This window comes from Microcaecilia unicolor, chromosome 6 (assembly GCF_901765095.1).
Source record: "Microcaecilia unicolor chromosome 6, aMicUni1.1, whole genome shotgun sequence".
NCBI classification, from domain to species: domain Eukaryota; kingdom Metazoa; phylum Chordata; class Amphibia; order Gymnophiona; family Siphonopidae; genus Microcaecilia; species Microcaecilia unicolor.
The window spans coordinates 26,503,469-26,522,846 of record NC_044036.1 but is presented as its reverse complement, the minus strand read 5'-3'; the positions used below and the strand labels follow the sequence as shown (position 1 = coordinate 26,522,846).

Below are 19,378 nucleotides of genomic sequence, written 5' to 3'. Positions count from 1 at the left end.
CTGATTCACTGGCAGTGTGTGCTGAGAGGCCGCCACATGCACGCGCCAGTAGGTCAGGTGACATCTGATTCTCGTGCCTGTGTCAGAGCTGAGGTCTGTGCACCAGCCTGGGAGCAAAGAGGATTAATAGTAACATAGTAAGTGACAGCAAATAGACCTGAACGGTCCATCCACTCTGCCCAATAGTCACACTCATGATCAATTCATCATTAAATCAACGAGTGTGATATTATATACTTGATTATGGTCTTTCTTTCGTGTTTCTGGAACAAAGACCACAGGAGTCTATCTGGCCCCATCCTTATGTTCCAACTGCTGGAGTTGCCATCAAAGCCCACTCCAGCCTATTCATGTTCTCATTTGTGGGACACAGACCGTAAAAGTCTGTCCAGCACTGTCCTCATGTTCCAGCCACTGAAGTTGCTGTCTAAGCCCTTTCCAGCCCATCCTACACCAGATTGCCATGTATGAGACACAGAACATACAAGTCTGTCAGGTATCAGCTCTAGTTCATCACAGCCAGAGTCGCCTTCTAAGTGTCACTTGACATATCCACACACATGCAGCCATTTAAGGTTAGCTTTTATATAACTTCCCTTTTCTAATTAGAGATCCTCTGTGTTCATCCCACGCCTTTTTGAATTCCGTCATCATTTGTGACTCTACCACCTCCTTAATGGAAGACTTTCCACATTTATGCTGTTAAAGCAAGGAAGAAGAGGAGGAGGAGACAGCACTCAAATAAATTGGTATTCGGTAGATGAGAGGCTGGTGCAGGTGCAGCTTACACTTCCACGGGAAGCCCACAGAACTGGTTCCATCCCCGCGGGAACCCCGCAGGAACTGCCTCCGTCCCCGCGGGAATCCCGCAGAACTGCTTCCATCCCCGTGGGAACCCCGCAGGAACTGCCTCCGTCCCCGCGGGATTCCCGCGGGTTCCGCGGGATTCCCGCGGGGACGGAAGCCGTGCAGCTCTCTATTTTAAAGGCAAGCTGCTCTTTGGGGTCGAGCTGGACAAAATCGTGACCGATCTCGGCACGTCTAAGGGCAAGAGGTTACCAGAGGTCAGGGCTCGGGCTAGTGCTCGCCCCGGTACCTCCAGAGGACGGTTTCAGGAAGCCCGTCGGTACCGCCCGGGCAGGTCGGGCTCCTCTGCCCCCTCTTCCTTCAAGAGGATATTCTCCCCCAAGCAGCATTCCTTTTGCAGAGACCGCCGTCCCGGAGGTGCTCCCTACGGTCCTCCCCTAGGGTCTCGTACCCAATGACGGGGCCTTGGTCCACGCCCCAGTGCAGATTGGAGGACGGCTGTCCTCGTTTCTAGGCGAGTGGATCACAATAACTTCAGACGCTTGAGTGCTGGAAGTCTTCAGAGACTGCTACAAGCTAGAGTTCTGCCGACCCTTAAGAGACGGGTTTGTACTCTCTCCCTGCAAGTCTCCGGTCAAAGCTTTGGCAGTGCAGCAGACCTTGGACAATCTGATCCGCCTGGGTGCGGTCGTTCCGGTGCCAGAAAATCAGCTTGGCAAGGGACGTTACTCCATTTACTTTGTGGTACCAAAGAAAGGAGGTTCTGTACGGCCTATCCTCGACCTCAAGGGGTCAATCAGGCTCTCGCATGGAGACCCTCCGCTCTGTTATAGCGGCAGTGCAGGCAGGAGAGTTCCTGGCATCCTTGGACATCAAGGAAGCGTACTTGAATATTCCCATCTGGCCTCCTCATCAACGCTTTCTGCGTTTTGCAGTACTGGGCCGACACTTCCAGTTCAGAGCCCTCCCGTTCGGGTTGGCTACTGCTCCGCGGACCTTCTCCAAAGTAATGGTGGTCATCGCGGCCTTCCTGAGGAAGGAAGGAGTACAGTCCATCCTTATCTGGACGACTGGTTGATCCGAGCCCCCTCTTATGCAGAGTGTGGCAAAGCTGTGAACCGAGTGGTTGCTCTTTTGAGCTCCCTGGGGTGGATCATCAACTGGGAGGAAAGCCAGCTGCGCCCAACTCAGTCCCTGGAGTATCTGGGAGTTCGATTCGACACCCAAGTGGGCAGAGTGTTCCTGCCAGACAATCGGATTGTCAAGCTTCAGGCTCAGATGGACCAGTTCCTAGTAGCCTCTCCTCTTCGGGCTTGGGACTATGTGCAGCTGTTGGGCTCTATGACGGCCACGATGGAAGTAGTGCCCTGGGCCAGGGCTCATATGAGACCACTACAACACTCTCTGCTGCAGCGCTGGACTCCGATGTCGGAGGATTATGCTGTGCGCCTTCCCTTGGACCCAGCAGTGCGCAAGGCGCTGAGCTGGTGGACGCAGACAGACAAGTTGTCTGCAGGAATGCCTCTGGTGACCCCGGAGTGGATTGTCGTCACGACGGACGCCTCTTTGTCGGGCTGGGGAGCCCACTGTTTGGGAAGGACAGCGCAGGGGCTCTGGTCTCCTGCAGAGGTAGAGTGGTCTATCAACCTCCTGGAACTCAGAGCCATTCGGTTGGCGCTTTTGGAGTTCATCCCGGTACTGGCATTGAAGCCTGTACGGGTCCTGTCGGACAATGCCACGGCTGTGGCCTATGTCAACTGCCAGGGAGGTACCAAGAGCGCCCCTCTAGCCAAGGAGGCCATGAATCTATGCCAGTGGGCGGAAGCGAACCTGGAACAGCTGTCAGCGGCCCACATTGCCGGAGTCAGGAATGTCAAGGCGGACTTTCTCAGTCGCCATACCTTGGAGCCCGGAGAGTGGCAGCTATCTGTTCAGGCGTTCTTGGACATCACGAAGCGCTGGGGCCAGCCGAGCCTAGATCTGATGGCGTCATCGGCCAATTGCCAAGTGCCGCGCTTTTTCAGCAGAGGACGGGACCCTCGATCCCTGGGAGTAGATGCTCTTCTCCTTCAGTGGCCGACACAAGAGCTTCTCTATGTGTTCCCGCCCTGGCCCCTGTTGGGCAGGGTGCTAGTCCGGGTGGGTCCGGATTGGCCCAGACGTCCCTGGTATGCGGACTTGATCAGGCTCTCAGTGGACGAACCTCTGCGACTGCCAGTGGAGCAGGGCCTGTTACATCAGGGTCCCGTGGTGATGGAGGATCCCTCCCCCTTTGGTCTTACGGCCTGGCTATTGAGCGGCAGAGTCTGAGGAAGAAGGGCTTCTCAGACAAGGTCATCGCCACTCTGCTGAGAGCGAGGAAGCGCTCTACTTCTACTGCTTACGCCAGGGTTTGGCGTACCTTTGCAGCGTGGTGTGAAGCAGGTTCACTTTCTCCATTTACTGCTCCAATTTCTTCAGTGCTGGCGTTCCTGCAAGAAGGTCTGGAGAAAGGCCTGTCGCTCAGTTCCCTGAAAGTCCAGGTAGCGGCCCTGGCTTGCTTCAGGGGCCGCCTGAAGGGTGCTTCCCTGGCTTTGCAGCCAGATGTGGTGCGTTTCCTAAAGGGAGTTAATCACCTGCGCCCTCCTCTGCACTCAGTGGTGCCTGCGTGGAATCTCAACCTGGTGCTAAGAGCCTTACAAAGCCGCCTTTTGAACCCTTGTCGAGGGCGTCTCTGAAAGACCTGACGTTGAAAGCAGTCTTTTTGGTGGCTATCACTTCAGCCAGAAGAGTTTCCGAGCCCCAGGCACTCTCTTGTCGAGAGCTTTTTCTGCAGTTCACTGAGGCAGGAGTGACTATTCGCACAGTGCCTTCCTTCCTACCCAAGATTGTTTCTCGCTTCCATGTGAGTCAGCAGCTCTGTCTCCCTTCCTTTCGTAGGGAGGACTACCCAGAGGAATACTCTGCTCTTAAATATCTGGATGTGAGACGAGTAATCATCAGATACTTGGAAGTGACCAATGATTTCCGGAAATCGGATCATCTGTTGTCCTGTTTGCAGGTCCTCGTAAGGGTCTGCAGGCTGCTAAGCCTACAGTGGCAAGATGGGTCAAGGAAGCCATTGCAGCGGCTTATGTGGCCGCGGGGAAGGTGCCGCCTATCCAGCTGAAGGCTCACTCCACTAGAGCTCAGGCGGCCTCGATGGCAGAGGCCGGGTCCGTCTCCTTGGAAGAGATATGCAAGGCGGCAACTTGGGCATCGGCCCATACATTCTCCAAGCATTACCGCTTGACTGTGGCGGCACGGGCGGAGGCCCGGTTTGGATCTTCAGTGTTGAGGTCAGGGATTTCAATGTCCCGCCCTGGGTGAGTACTGCTTCGGTACATCCCACCAGTCTATGGATTGATCAGCATGATGATATGGAAGGTAAAATTATGTATCATACCTGATAATTTTCTTTCCATTAATCATAGCTGATCAATCCATAGCCCCTCCCAGATATCTGTATTGGTTCTATTCTGGTTGCATTTCAGGTTCAAGTTTAGTCTTCAGTTCCTTCAGGAGGACTTCGTGTTCAAGTTTTTTCACTTGGATTCTTCAAGAGTTGAGACGAGTTTGTGTTACAGTGAGCTGCTGCATTCCTCTCCCCTCCGTTTTACGGGGCTGGATTGAGACTTAAATTCTGCCGGCACTCCCTCCCACTTCGTGCGGCTGTAGGGCAGCTTTGTACCCCTCCCGCTTCGGCGGTGTTAGGGTCAGTCAGCTCCTCCCGCGGTTGCGGTTGCAGGATAAGCCAGATCCCCCCGCATCGGCGGGTGTGGTGTCCCTCCCCTGCTCCGCGGGGATGAGCTGGACGGATTCCCCTCCCCCACTTGTGTGGGGATGAGCTGGGTTAATTCCCCTCCCCCGTTTCGGCGGTGGTGAGCTGGGCAGAGTGTCCCTTCGTGGGTGTAATTCTCTAAGTGCTGAGTCCTGCGGATGGAGCTTTAATATCGACATACTGAGGAGTTTCCGGCAGCACATGACCACATATAGGGAGGCAAAAGTTTGCTCTCTATCTCCACCTGCTGGTAGATGGACACAACCCACCAGTCTATGGATTGATAAGCTATGATTAATGGAAAGAAAATTATCAGGTATGATACATAATTTTACCTTAACTACCTTTGAAGTCCATATCTCCCTTCCCTTGGGTGCTGAGCCCCCGAAATCCCCCCCCCCCCCAAAACCCACTCCCCACAACTCTACACCATTACCATAGCCCTTAGGGGTGAAGGGAGACACCTACATGTGGGTACAGTGGGTTTTGGGGGCGGTTTGGAGGGCTCCCATTTACCACCACAAGTGTAACAGGTAGGGGGGGATGGGCCTGGGTCCACCTGGCTGAAGTCCACTGCACCCACTAAAACTGCTCCAGGGACCTGCATACTGCTGTGATGGAGCTGGGTATGACATTTGAGGCTGGCATACAGGCTGGGGAAAAAAAAGGTTTTAAAGTTTTTTGGATTTTGTTTGGTGGTAGGGGGTTAGTGACCACTGGGGGAGTCAGGTGTGGTCATCCCCGATTCCCTCCAGTGGTCATATGGTCATTTAGGGCACTTTTTTGGCACTTGTTCATGAAAAAAAGGGTCCAAAAAAGTGACCCAAATTCGTGCTAAAACGCCTTTCTTTTTTCGATTATCAGCCGAGGACGCCCATCTGTCCTCAGCTGATAAGCATGCCCCAGTCCCGCCTTCACCACGCCTCCCGACATGCCCCCATCAACTTTGGCCGTTTCCGCGACAGATTGCAGTTGAAGACGGCCAAAATCGGCTTGCGATTATACTGATTTGGGCACCCACGGGAGAAAGACACCCATCTCCCGATTTGGGTCGAAATATGGGCGTCTTTCTCTTTCGAAAATAAGCTGGATAGTATTAGAAATATAAACATTTTAACAGCACTGTGAAACAATCTTATATGATAAAATGCTATCAGAATACAAATGGTACCATAATAGGCAAAAATGGAAAAACATTCATATAACATGGGTAAGATATTCAAGACATAGTAACATAGTAGATGACGGCAGAAAAAGACCTGCACGCTCCATCCAGTCTGCCCAACAAGATAAAATCATATGTGCTACTTTTTGTGTATACCTTACCTTGATTTGCATCTGCCATTTTCAGGGCACAGACCGTAGAAGTCTGCCCAGCACTAGCCCCGCCTCCCACCCAATCTCCGCTAAACTTCTAAGAATCCCTTCCTTCTGAACAGAATTCCTTTGTTTATCCCATGCACTTTTGAATTCTGTTACCATTTTCATCTCCACCACCTCCCGCGGGAGGGCATTCCAAGTATCCACCACTCTCTCCGTGAAAAAATACTTCCTGACATCTTTCTTGAGTCTGCCCCCCTTCAATCTCATTTCATGTCCTCTAGTTCTGCTGCCTTCCCATCTCCGGACGTCAGCACATTACAAATAAAACACTTTGGGGCCTTTTTACAAAGCAGCAGTAAGCCCAACGCGGGCTTACTGCCCACTAAAAAGGAAGTACCGCCGGGCTGCTGCGGTTGTTCCTACCCCAGCCCGCGTCATATCTGTGTGTACCTGGCAGTAACTGCTTCCCGTCATGGGGACGATCAAAGTTCACGGGGGCGTGTTGGCACCGTAGCGAAGGCGGGACTGAGGCGTGATTAAGAGATGGGCGTTTTCGGCCAATAATGGAAAAAAGAAGGGTGTCCCTGACGGGCATTTGGTCGACTTGGTCCATTTGGGTCGACTTGGTCCATTTGTTTTCACGACCAAGCCTCAAAAAGGTGCCCAAACTGACCAGATGACCACCAGAGGGAATTGGGGATGACCTCCCCTTACTCCCCCAGTGGTCACCAACCCCCTCCCATCCTAAAAAAAAAAAATTTAATTGTTTTTTTTACCAGTCTCTATGCCAGCCTCAAATGTCATACCCAGCTCCCTGACAGCAGTATGCAGGTCCCTGGAGCAGTTTTAGTGGGTGCAGTGCACGTCAGGCAGGCGGACCCAGGCCCATCCCCCCCCCTACCTGTTACACTTGTGCTGGTAAATGTGAGCCCTTCAAAACCCACACGAAACCCACTGTACCCACATGTAGGTGCCCCCCTTCACCCCTAAGGGCTATGGTAGTGGTGTACAGTTGTGGGGAGTGGGTTTTGGGTTGGGTTTGGGGGGCTCAGCACCGAAGGTAAGGGAGCTATGCACCTGGGAGCAATTTGTGAAGTCCACTGCAGTGCCCCCTAGGGTGCCCAGTTGGTGTCCTGCATGTCAGGGGGGACCAGTGCACTACGAATTAATGTTCTTGGAAATATCCGATGGATGATAGTGAATGCCAGTTTGAAACAAGAACTTTTTGGAAAATACCCCTGATTCAGCAACCGCGAAACGGGGGTTCCCTGTCGGTTAACCAGAGAGAGGGGCCGTGAGAAGATGGACACTTTGGCGATCATATTAAGCTAAGTGCTTTGGGGGCGGCCCCCCTCTGTTTGTTTTTTTGAGATAATTGCATTCATTTTTGAAGATATTAATTCTGCCAAGTAAAGAAGATATTGAATCTAAGAAATACAGTACATAGGTAAAATGGATGGTGGACACACTAAGTAAATAGTAGAAGAATATCCATTTAAGATAGATATTGCTTACACGTGGAGTTTTTTGAAGTCACATGATGGCACGCCACGCTCTTGCCTTATAGCCCGCGGAAGTGGACTGGCGGGGCGGCGATTCTGAGACTTTTTCTCCACATTATATATCTGTACATTTAGATACATTTGACATATTAGTGATATCGAGGTACTACTGTCCAGGTGGGAGCGCCACGAGATTTTACACAGGAAGTGTGAGCCTGTGTGGGGATCTTCACAAAACAGTACATTTAACTGCTACACCCTACCCATCTTGAAAATGAATTTATAGCTGGCCATGTATGCAACATGTATGCATTTGGCAAAAGGTTACTTCATTATGCTTTCTGTCTTTGCACAAATCGTGAGACGTGTGCCCTTGTTTGCGGGTTTTAACATGTAATAATATGTAATTCCTTTTCCATTCTAGAGTGGGCCTGCCATGCTGCATCCAGTTGCCAAAAAACCAGCCCACTTGCCTGAGAAACCAATACAGGTTGTTAAACCACTTCTGGTGCTTCCTGAAGGAGAGCAGGGAGAAAAGTCTCCTGGGCAAAGACAAAGAGGTATGCAGCCCCCACCATCTCCTGGCAGGTCTCCATCCAGAGAACAGCTTTCTTCTGCAGGTAAGGACGTTTTAGGAAGGTATAATCAGTTTGTTTGCACTGCAGAATCCTAGATTGTTCATTGTTAATTTCACTGTTTTGTTTGTTTGTTTGTTTGTTTGTTTTTTAATTTCAAAGAGGTTCTTTATTGGAAATAGAAGGCAACAAACAATTAACAGAGCATGTTAACAAATACAACACAGAAACAACAAAGCCGAGAATAACAGCAAAACCCAGTAGATACACTGTATAGTTACTAATAAACCAAGTAGCAAATAAACAATTCAAGTCAGTACTAATATTTAGTTGCCTCCAATTTACAAAATTCCCCCATCCCACAATAATAATAATAATCATAATTTAAAAAAAAAGGGGGGAGGGAAGAAAGAACAGAGTGATTAATTATCATATCTTATCCTTAAGTGGTCCGCAGACCTTCTCCCATTCAGAGAGACAATTATGGCAAACAGCAGTTATATATATAATATATATAATCGAAGCTTGGGTAACCATTTACATGTGGAGGGCACACCTGGCTCCTTCCATGCTTCAGCCAAAACTAATTTAGCCACACTTAGGCAATACCGAACAAAAAGCTTAACTGAAGTAAAACCAGGAATCACTCTATCCCAAGGAACTTGCACGCCAGTAAGCAACTTAATTTGAAGTTGGATGCTCTTTCAGTAGGCCCTGGCCTTTGGGCAAGACCACCATATATGTAACAGAGTTCCCATCCCAGCGTACAACCTGCAGCAAGTAAGAGAGATAGCAGAGTACCTACAGTGTAGTCTCTCTGGAACTAAATACCAACAATAAAGTATTTTAACATGATTCTCCTGAATATTAGAGGACATTGCAAGTTTAGGAAGCAGAGATTCTGTAGGTTGCCCATTCACTATTGTCATAAGTGACTCCAATTCCCTCTCCCACATGGTTCTGTGTTGAAAGTCAGGGGGCCCCAAAACTCTGAGATATAAAGCAACGAGAAGAAACCTAGTTTTGGGTTGTTTTTTTTGAAAGTGTGTTTATTAGCATTTTCATATCAAACAAACATCATACACATCACATCGAGAAGAAACCTTGTTGAGCAAAAGTCCTCAAGACATCCTCCAAAAAAGAAGCATCCCTAATCATTCATTTTTAATGTTGTCTTGTACTACTGATTCTTACGTGTCTTACAAAGAATCCCAAGCAAAAAGCAATAGAAAGTAGAACACTGTAGTCAGCCTTGGTCCAGTCCCCATTCATTTCTTGTGTCATAATTGCCAGCTTGACACCATTCCCCAAATGCACCCAAACTACATGCCAGTCCTGAAAACATACAGGGTCTAATGACTTCCCAATGACCTGTGATAAACTTACATCCCATTATTTCCAAGTTATAAAGGGAGTTGGAGATCACAAATTGCATCACACATTGATATTCAGTATGATTTAACAAACCTCTGCTCATGTAAACTGAGGCTAAGAAGTAATTAGAATAGACAGACTTAGTTCTACCTAGGCATAAGCATGAGATCTCAAACTGATTTTGAATAATTACAAAAACTGGGACTTGCCCACCTTTCACATGAATATTAACATATCGAGGCAGATTTTATTACATATTGCCTATAGGCACCTACTGCTGCAGTCAGGCCGAACAGGGACAACGCAGATATTCTGTGTACTTCATTGTCCCAAAGAAGGAAGGCACCTTTCTTCCAGTCTTAAATCTCATAGGTCTAAATTGCTGTCTACGAGTGTCCCGCTTTTGCATGGAGACACTAAGAGCAGTCATAGCCTTTTTTAAGCAGGGGAATTTCTCACCACCCTCGATCTCAAGGAGGCGTACTTGCATTTACCCATATGGCCACCGCTGCTGCAAGAATGTGTATACCAAGGGTTATGGTGGTGGTGGCGGTGGCGGTGTCATTCCTTCGGCGTCAGGGAATCACAGTGGTGCACCCTTGTCTCAATGACTGGCTCTTTCATGTGTCGTCCTATTCCTTTTGCAGAGAAAACGAAGAGGCTTTGTATTCTTTCTTGAAGCTTTTCAATGTGCGAGAGCCCTCATTAGAAATCTGGAAGCCATGAATGAGTTTTGCAAATCGGACAGAGTGTGCTTTTTGGTAAACAGAGGCTTGGTCTCATGGCTTCCAAGCCCACAATTGCTAGATGTCTGAAGGGAGACTATTGCATCAGCTTATTTGCTTGCGGGGAAGCAGGCTCCTCAGGCCTTACTGGCTCATTCTACGAGGCATACAGTGACATCATAGGTGGAGACTACCTTACTGTCTCCAGTGAATATTTGCAAGGCAGCGATGAAGTCGACACTGCATACCTTTACCAAACACTACAGGGTGGACATTGTGGCGCACTTGGAAGACGGTTATGGGGCTTCGGTCCTCAGAGCGGAGGCGCCAGGATCTCTCCCACTCTAGGGATTGCTTTTAAACATCCCACTAATTCTGGAATAATAGGAAGCTATGTAATAGAAGGAGAAGGTTTCTGAGATGTTTAGTTGTTGCGATTTAATGGGTCAGATAACGACAGTCACCTTGTTTGGTGCTTCCTGCATATCTCTTGCTCTCTACAAGTTGTCCAGGGATGTGAGGTTCACATGTTTGCTTGACTGGTTGGTGTTAGGTTAGCGAGTTGTTTAAGGTGGTTTTGTTTATTCTGAGTTTTTCCTTACTGCTTGTCTACGTAAATTGTGAGGAGATGGACTGCATGCCAAGAGAGAGACGTCTCAACTCAGTTTTCAGTTCTCTATCTCCACCTGCTAGGTGATGGACACAGTTATCCCCACAGATTCTGGAATAGTCGGAAAGACTAATGGAAAGAAAATTATCAAGTAAGACCTAATTTCTCCTTGATTTTTGAATTAACACTAGTCGATTCCTTAAGTCTTTCCAATTCTTCATCATTACCTCCAAACTTTTCCAGTAAAGTATCCTTTTCTCCTGCAACTGAAGTTTAGTTTTAACGTCACTTGCTTGAGAACACAAAGCAGTTCTCAAAATTTGTATAGCATCCCAAATCAACTGGAAGGAAAATATTGCTGGCCATTGAAGAGGAAATACCAAAACCATAGTAAGCTTTCCCCCTTCACCTCCACTACGAACAGTCCTTTAAAATAGGACTGAAACCTTTCCTAGTCCAGGATGCATTTGGCTAATAAGGTCTTGAAGTTGGAGCACTGCAGCATTGGATAGAAAATATAGTTCTTTATCCCTCCTTCTACTTCATTCTCCCCTTCCTCTCCCTGTTCTATCATATAGTGTAGTTCTTTTATTTTCCACCTTTCTTATTTTTGTAATTGTAAACTGCCTAGAAAGGCTTCTCAGAGGCAGTGTATCAAATGAGAATAAAACTTGAAACATCGCAGAAGGAGTTTTAGAACCTGAAGATGCCAACCTGTCCTCTGAAAGTGCTGCTGAGTTATCCATAGCGGTAGTCAGTGGTCTTACCACCTTCTCCAAATCCACTCCTTGGCTTTGCAATGATATAGGATCGCCCCATGGAGGCTGTATAGCTGTTGTATAGAGCTGTCTGGTTTTGTACATCAGTCAGCTTTGTATATTTAACATTCCATTATTTATGATCTAGTAGGGCAATTAGCTAGCTTGTGTCTTCTTGGTCTTCTCACAGACCATAGACAGGCTTGCTTAGCCCTAGTAATGGGCCATAAGCATTAACAAATGTATGTTTGTTTGTTTTTAAACAGGCTCTGAACATAACACAGGGACATTTTCAGTGAAGGACAAGTATGAGTGATAAGTATTTGAGGGAAGAAAGTTACAAAGGGCAAATGAGGAATATTTGACAAAAATACCAAAGAAACAGAATTATGTGAAGGTGATCTTAAAGGTCAGAGTTGAAGAATACCAGATAAGAGAGAAAATATAAGGCATTAAGTGATTGGACAAAATTAAGCTTCATAGTCTGCATCCATCTGGAGAGTTGTTGCTGGTAAGGACTCAGATGTCCAGCCCAAAGGAAGATGCCTTTCCCTCCACACCAGCATCAGCACAATTCTATCTTGAGTGTTTGGTTAGGTCACATATTGGTCTGGTCCATCAGACCCAAAGAAAGTCTTCTGAGAGGAAAGAAAAACAACTCCCAGCCAGGACTTGTGCTTAGGTATTATCAAACAGAGCCGACTCATAAGAACATAAGAATAGCCATACTGGGTCATACCAGTGGTCCATCTAGCCCAGTATCCTCCTTCCAACAGTGGACAATTCAGGTCACAAGTACCTGACAGAATTCCAAATAGTAGCAAGATTTATGCTACTGATCCCAGGGACAAGCATTGGCTTGCTCCTTGTCTATCTCAATAGCAGACTATGGACTTTTCCTTCAGAAACTTGTCCAAACCGTTTTTAACCCAGGTATACTAACCGCTGATCCTCTGTTAATTTGTTCCAGAGCTTAACTATTCATTGAGTGAAAAAAATATTTCCTCTTTTTGGTTTTTAAAGTAGTGCTATGTAACTTCCTTGAGTGTCCCCTGGTCTTTGTACTTTTTGAAAGAGTAAAAAATCTATTTATATTTACCTATTCTACACCACTCAATATCTTGTAGACCTCTGTCATATCCCCTTCAGCCGTCTCTTTTCCATGATGAAGAGTCCTAACCTCATGTGAGAGGAGTTTGATCCCTTTAGTCATTTTGGTCACCCTTCTTTGAACCTTTTTTGATTCTGCTGTATCTTATAAGATACTGCGACCAGAATTACACACAATACTCTCGGCATGGTCGCACCATGGAGCGTAAGGTATGCTGCCACTGTCTTGGATTTCTCCCATTTAATTTTCTGAGTTGTCTGTCATTGATTATCCCTTTGATAAGTGGAGTTCCTTGTTACTGCATTGTTGAATAAATACTAGCTGGCAGAGGGCCTCACAGTTGACAGGGTGATGTTAGAATGCCAGAAGCTCTTAGTCCTGGCCTGCTGACAGGAGGGCATATACCCACATGTTTGGACTAGTCTGGAGGGACTCAAGGGAAGAAAATTAGCAGGTAAGATCATATTTCTGCTTTTTTTGTGGTTAGACATTTTAATAAGATAAAAGGATGCATTGCTTCAGTGCAACTTAAAATTGAATATCTTTCTTATTAAAAAAGAAAAAAAAAAACAGCAAACTAAAGTGGAGAGCTGGCACACCTAGGATTTCACGCAACCTTTATCGTAGTCAGGTAGATAATGGCTAAATCAGGTAACTGTACTGACTATGTCCCACATGCATTTTGTGCCAATGGTTTGTTCTCATTGGCTGCCCTAAATGACAAATACCAAGCAGAGTTCCTATGTCTCACTACACTTCCAAGTACAGTATCCTTTTTACAAAATGTAGATTGGGAAAAGTGTAAGACTGAGGCCAAGATGCACTAAAGGCTCGTTAAAGCCCTTTCCTTACCGCTTCCCTTAGCGAATCGGTAAGGAACGGGCATGCATCAAGGAATAGGAATGCAAATGAGCTGCTCGTTGTTTCTCACTTGCATTCTCTATTCCATCGTTAAACAGTCAGCCAGTCGGCCGGTCGAGAATGCGCAGAGCAGTCAAGCGTTATGCTGGCTGGTTTGCGCATGCCAAGGACGTCCTTTATGGACGTCCTTCACTATATATATAAAAAAAAAAAAAAGACGAGCTGTGCCTATGGATGTCCTTTACTTACGTCAGACGAGGGCGGGCCATGGAGGAAAGGAGGGAAGTCCGAAGAGAGGCGATCAGCTGTTGCCTGCTGCAGCGCCTTCACACGGAGGTGAAAGGCGCTGTGAGGGTCCGGCCCGGTGGCAGACAGAGGGGGGCGGGTGGAGGGGGGAGCGGCGGCGCCGACCTCAGGGGTGGCGGCGGGGTGGGGCCATGGGGGGGTGCTGAGGATGGCGGGGATGCCAGGGCTGCGGGAAGCTGTCATTTCAATGCAGGGGGGGGGGAGTGGCAGCGATCTCGGGGGGGGGGGCAAAGGACGTCCATAGGCACAGCTCGTCTTTTTTTTTTATATATTTATATATATATATATATATATATATATATAATATATATAGTGAAGGACGTCCATAAAGGACGTCCCTGACGAGCACTTTTTTCCCCGATTTTTTTTGTTTTGTTTTTTATAGACGTTTTTGAATCCTGTGCAGCCCCAACGACAGGTACAGACCTCTCGTTAGATTTTCCAGCGTTAAGGCAATCGGAAAAGGTTAGTGCATCTCATTACAATAGGGTTTTTACACAATTTGCTCATCTGCATTCCGTTTTCGTTAGCTGCTACCGTTGTCGAAAATGGCTCGGAGAAGTCTTTAGTGCATGCCAGGGTTTCCTTAGCGTCCCTCCGGACCGGACCAGGATGGGACTGATGGGTCGTTAATGGCTCGTTACCGGCTCGTTAAGTTTAGTGCATCAGGCCCTGAGAATAGAATTGATTATTGCATGACATGAAAGTTAGTTTTAATTCTTAAATCTCTTCAGAATGATGCACCTTTTGATTTAATTATAGTATTGAAAATTTATAGGCCAATTTGTGCCTTATGATCAGAAAGCGCTTTGTTCCCTCACTAATGAGGATTCATTTTGCTGAAACAACGTGTCGATTATCTATAGTAGGTCCTATTGAATAGAACTCTGGTTAATGACAGAGACAAAAGCATTTATTTTTACAGGCCTTTGGTCTTGAAACAGTCATTAGCATTGTTGCTTGCTTGAAGTAATGGTGTTCTGTCATGGCAAGGAGGTCACTGGTTGTTAAAGATGCTGGGTTTGTTTTGCTTTTATTATTGACTGTATATTTTGTTTTTATTGATGTATTTTGTATGTTACTTTGTGTTTTATTTTCCTGTATGTTACAGAATACAGCCACTCAATTTTTTCTTTTTTTTTGTAAAAGGAAGTTTGAGAGCGTTACACTATTTACGAAGAATTTACATTGGCTACCAGTTCAGAAACATTTTGAGTTCAAAATAGCTTGTCTTACAGAATTGTTTTTGATTCCCTCATTGGGATATTCATCCTGTTTTCCTGTACTTTATAACTTGGGTTTCCTTCCTTAAGAATATTCGTTTTAAATCTGTTTATGAAGACTTTTATATTTCAAGGTGCACGAGTTTGGAACAGATTGGCCTGGAAGATTAAAATATTGCCTACATATTATAGTTTTAGGAGGGATTTAAAGACATTTTTATTTGATTCAGATCTTCATAGCGTAAATGGGCTATTATGTATTTTTGGATGAAGTCCTGTCTGTAAACTGTTGTAGTTATATATTAATATTATTGTGTGCGGCTTGTTAATTTCTCTACTGATGAGATTCTTGGTTTGTTAACCACAATGAACCCTCTGGGGATGAAAGCAGTATACAAAACCTTTATAGAATAGAATGTTGTGAACTGCCTAATTGGCTTTAATGGGCAGTCTATCAACATAAATAAATATTAACAGTTAATAAGCGGGCTATAAGTGAGAAATAATCAAATGCCACATTCCTTATACATATCATTTATGTGTATAAAGCTGAAAGATGAGAAATTTTACATGCATACTTTTTAAATTTCCTTTTTTTTAGCAAAGGAACAACTTGAATTCCTGGAAAACAGAAAGAAGCAATATATGAAGGCCGCACTACAGGCCAAAAAGAGGAATGATCTTGAACAAGCAAAACTGTATTTAAAAACAGCCAAAAGCTTTGATCCTCAAATTGAACTGACAAAGAGTGGCAAGTCTGTGGACATTTCAAAGGTTAGAATCCACCTCTTATGTACAGACCCTCCTGGACATTAATAGGGCTCAATTTTCAAAGATGCGTGTTCATGCAGAGTCTGCAAGTGCTGTTTTCATTATTCTTTGCACTAGCTCACAAAAGAAAGACCCACACTTTTTAAAAACTGTTTAGGAAAAGTACCCACAAAGGTTTGCCTCTGATTTTTCTGCAGATATTTTTCAATGTAAATCATGTGTAGTTTTCAAAATGGAAAATTCTGTACATTGTTGTCACCTCTTTCTGCCATCTAACCCTGCCCCAGAGCCTGCTCACTTTTTCCCCACAGGTAAACATATGCATTCTGTTGATCCCTGCCTGTGCTTTTTATCAGTGCACAGGGTAGGCAGTTTTTAGTCTATTTGCTCAGATAGATGTCTCCCACCAGACTAGTCCACACACATGGGTCTTTGGCCAGCAGATGGAGACAGAGAAACAGAAGCTTGAGGACCCTACCCTGTAAAAGAGTACCGTAGAGACTGCAGCTTTCAACAAATGATAGATAAGCAGCCTGTGAGACTCTAGTTTGAGAGTCTGGCTAAGCTTCTGAGGGCCAGTTGGAGAACTTGTCTTCCCAGCTGAGAAGTGACAGAATTGGGGAGTCATTGGGCCCATCTCCGGCAGGTGGCCTTTGGAACTGGGAGAGGACACCAGAGGAGACTGGTTCTCTCCCTTCCACCCAGGCCCAAGAAGAGTAAGGGCAGAAGGAGCACTGGGCAGTCTGCTGACTGGTGGGATAAAGTTTGAAAAAAAAAAAGAGAGAGAGAAAGCAAGAAGAGAGGCAGGGCCAAGTGAGGAGCCATTTCAACCAGAGCCACAAAAGTGAGGCAGAGGGGCCAAAGCAGCAGTGCTCAGATAGTGAAGGAGTGTGGGCCATGTGTGTGGCAGCACCTTCAGAGCATGCGAAACGCTGCTCTTTGGAGGACGTCAAGGGATCTTTGGGGATTGCAAGTTTTTCTGTGGCTGCTGAATCATTTGCGGCCCACAAGTCACGGAGTAGAAGCTCCCACGGCAGCTAGTGATATGAGGAAAGCCTGAAGGGGGGAGTACCTGGAGGTAAGTGGCAGTGTGGAGAGTGGATGTCATCATGCCCTTGGGCAGTCACATGATGCAGGGATCCCCTGAGACTCTTGTCCTCGCTTCAGGTTGGGCTTTATGGAGATAACATCAACAGAAGAAGGTTCCTGAGCTACCTCCGGAGATCTGGGGCCTCGACTTTCTGTGGATTTTTTTCCCTGAGTTTGTGGTGTAAATAGACAAAGCTGGGTAGCTATTGATAATCATGTTTTGTTCTACAGCTCCCCTCCCCACCTACAGATGACGAAAGCGATTTCATCTTTGTACATCATACTGACGCAAAAGCTTCCGAGAAGACGGAGGAGGTGTATATTCAGCTGGGTAAGCTGCTGAAGGACCAGTATGAGGTACAGTATAACCCTACTGACACCATGTTATCCTGAACAAGAGCATCTTGTTGCAACACAAGTGAAGCTTAATAAGCCACATCATTGAATAAAGCAGGGGCGTAGCTAGGTGGGTCCAAGGGGGCATGGGCCCTTGCAGATTTAGCCCTGGCCCCCCTGCTTTCACCCCCCCCCCCCCTGCCACATTCGACCCCCCCCCCCCCTCCTGCTGTCGTCAGGTACCTTTGCTGGCGGGGGTCCCCAACCCCCGCCAACTGAAGTTCTCTTCAGCGCTGGTCTCCGGATCCGGCGCATTGCTGCTCTGGATTCTGTTTCTGTGAGTCCTGATGTCAGGACTCATAGAAACAGAATCCATATCAACGAACGCGCCGGACTCGGAGACCGGCACTGAAGGGGACTTCGGCAGGCGGGGGTTGGGGACCCCCGCCAGCAAAGGTACCTGGCGGTGGCGGGGGAGAGTTGGCGGCAGTAGGAGGGGGGGGTCAAAAGTGGCAGGGGGGTCAGCAGGCCTTGGGGGGGGGGGGGGCTAAAATGTGCCCCCTCACCTCAGGCTCTGGACCCCCCTCCTTCCGAAGTCTGGCTACGCCCCTGGAGTAAAGTGCACATTTTCTCTTTAAGGGGAGGGTAAGGAAGGTCTATTAAAAATTAAGAAAAGAATACTCTTTTACCTCTAGGTCGGTGGTTCGTCACTAGTTCAAATTCATTCCACTTCTGTGGTGATGTGTAAAGAACAGAAAGTCATGGTTTACTCTCCAGTGGGTAGCAGTGGGTTCTGTGTCCTTTTGTGACCTCTTGGTGTATGGCAACATTCAATCACAATATAAAACCTATCCTGAGCCTTATGCTTGTATACAGCTCGACTGCTACCAGTTGAAAGTCATTAGAAAGTTGTTGGGTGGCCTATGTGTGACATAAGTTGATCTCAGTTCCCAGAACATAGGTTACACTTCATTCAGACTCACAAATAGAAGTGCTGGTTATTGGTGCCCTTGCTGGCAGTTTGATAGCAAGGTCAGCGTTGAATAATCATGGTGCTTGACAGGGCAAGATTAACCCTTTGTGAGACCTTACCATACTACAAAAACATATTAAACCCCCTACAAACAAGTGTACACCAATACTTGAACCTTGACCTCAAATTAAGTCAGATATTTTTTCTGATTTATTTATTTGTTACATTTATACCCCGCACTTTCCCGCTCGTCAGCAGGTTCAATGCGGCTTACATAGCTTGTATAGAGCTGGCATACTATAGAAAACAGAGAAACAATGGGGTGTGGAAAATAGGGAGGTGAGTCAGGGGTGGGGTAGGGTTGAAAGGGGGTGAGGGATAGTCATTGGGCGGGTGGGGGAACATCGTCCATGCCCAAGACTTTGTCCATTCTCAGGGCCTCTTCCCCTCCCCCACAGGCAGCCACAACTGAGTGTGTCCAATAGAGAACAAGACATCTGTACAATGAATTGGGTAGAAACAATCATGGCTCTCAGAGTGCAGTGTATTACAGTCCACTGCTGTCCCTTGCATTCGTCTTCACCAGCTGCAGTGCAAGATGCAAGAAGTGTTTGTTTAGCACGTACATAGCAGAAGAGGAAGAGGTGCCTTAGAGGTATGAGCTTACCTTGAACTTGTGGTGCCAGAAATTGCCAAACGGAACACCAATCTGTTTGCTCCAAGGGGCCAGAGGCTGGTTGCTTCAACAAAGGAGAGAGAATGGGGGTCAGTGAGGGACCGCATCAAACACAGCAAGCAGCTCCTGGAGGGTAGAGAATGGAGATTTGCAGTATATCAAATAAAGAAATGTGAACAATACTTGCCAGACCCCAGCAAGGTCTCTCCAGCTTCTAGAATTCCCACCACCTCTTCTTTTGCTGAGTAGTCCTTTTACCTTCGGGTACTATGAAGACACAGCTAATGATGCTATCTCATCTACATCACCAGCCTAATGATGGGGAGCAATGTATGGGCAGTTAACGAAGCCATCTCTTATCCTATATGGGTCAGTGTCTCTGTTACTTGTGTAAGGTTTAGGGAAGGCAAGGATTAAAGTACATTTGACAGGGCTCCACCAAATCTTTGGGTCCTAGGCAAGTACCTAGTTTCCCTGTGCCTTCATCCTGCCCTAGCGCTTGAATGACCTTGTTGTTCCTAGAGGTTGGCCATACAGAAGAGGATTGACGCATTTGCAC

General features: G+C 46.8%; 1 protein-coding gene across 2 annotated transcripts in view; it reads left to right on the top strand.

The window, feature by feature from the left end:
* CC2D1B (coiled-coil and C2 domain containing 1B) overlaps positions 1-19,378 on the top strand; it is a 163,914-nt gene that overhangs the window by 103,092 nt on the left and 41,444 nt on the right. For both annotated transcript variants that reach the window (XM_030205466.1, XM_030205467.1), the window contains exons 14-16: positions 7,856-8,051; positions 15,576-15,748; positions 17,066-17,191. In XM_030205466.1, coding sequence (XP_030061326.1) covers positions 7,856-8,051; positions 15,576-15,748; positions 17,066-17,191 — 495 coding nt within the window. The remainder of the gene's footprint in view (positions 1-7,855; positions 8,052-15,575; positions 15,749-17,065; positions 17,192-19,378) is intronic.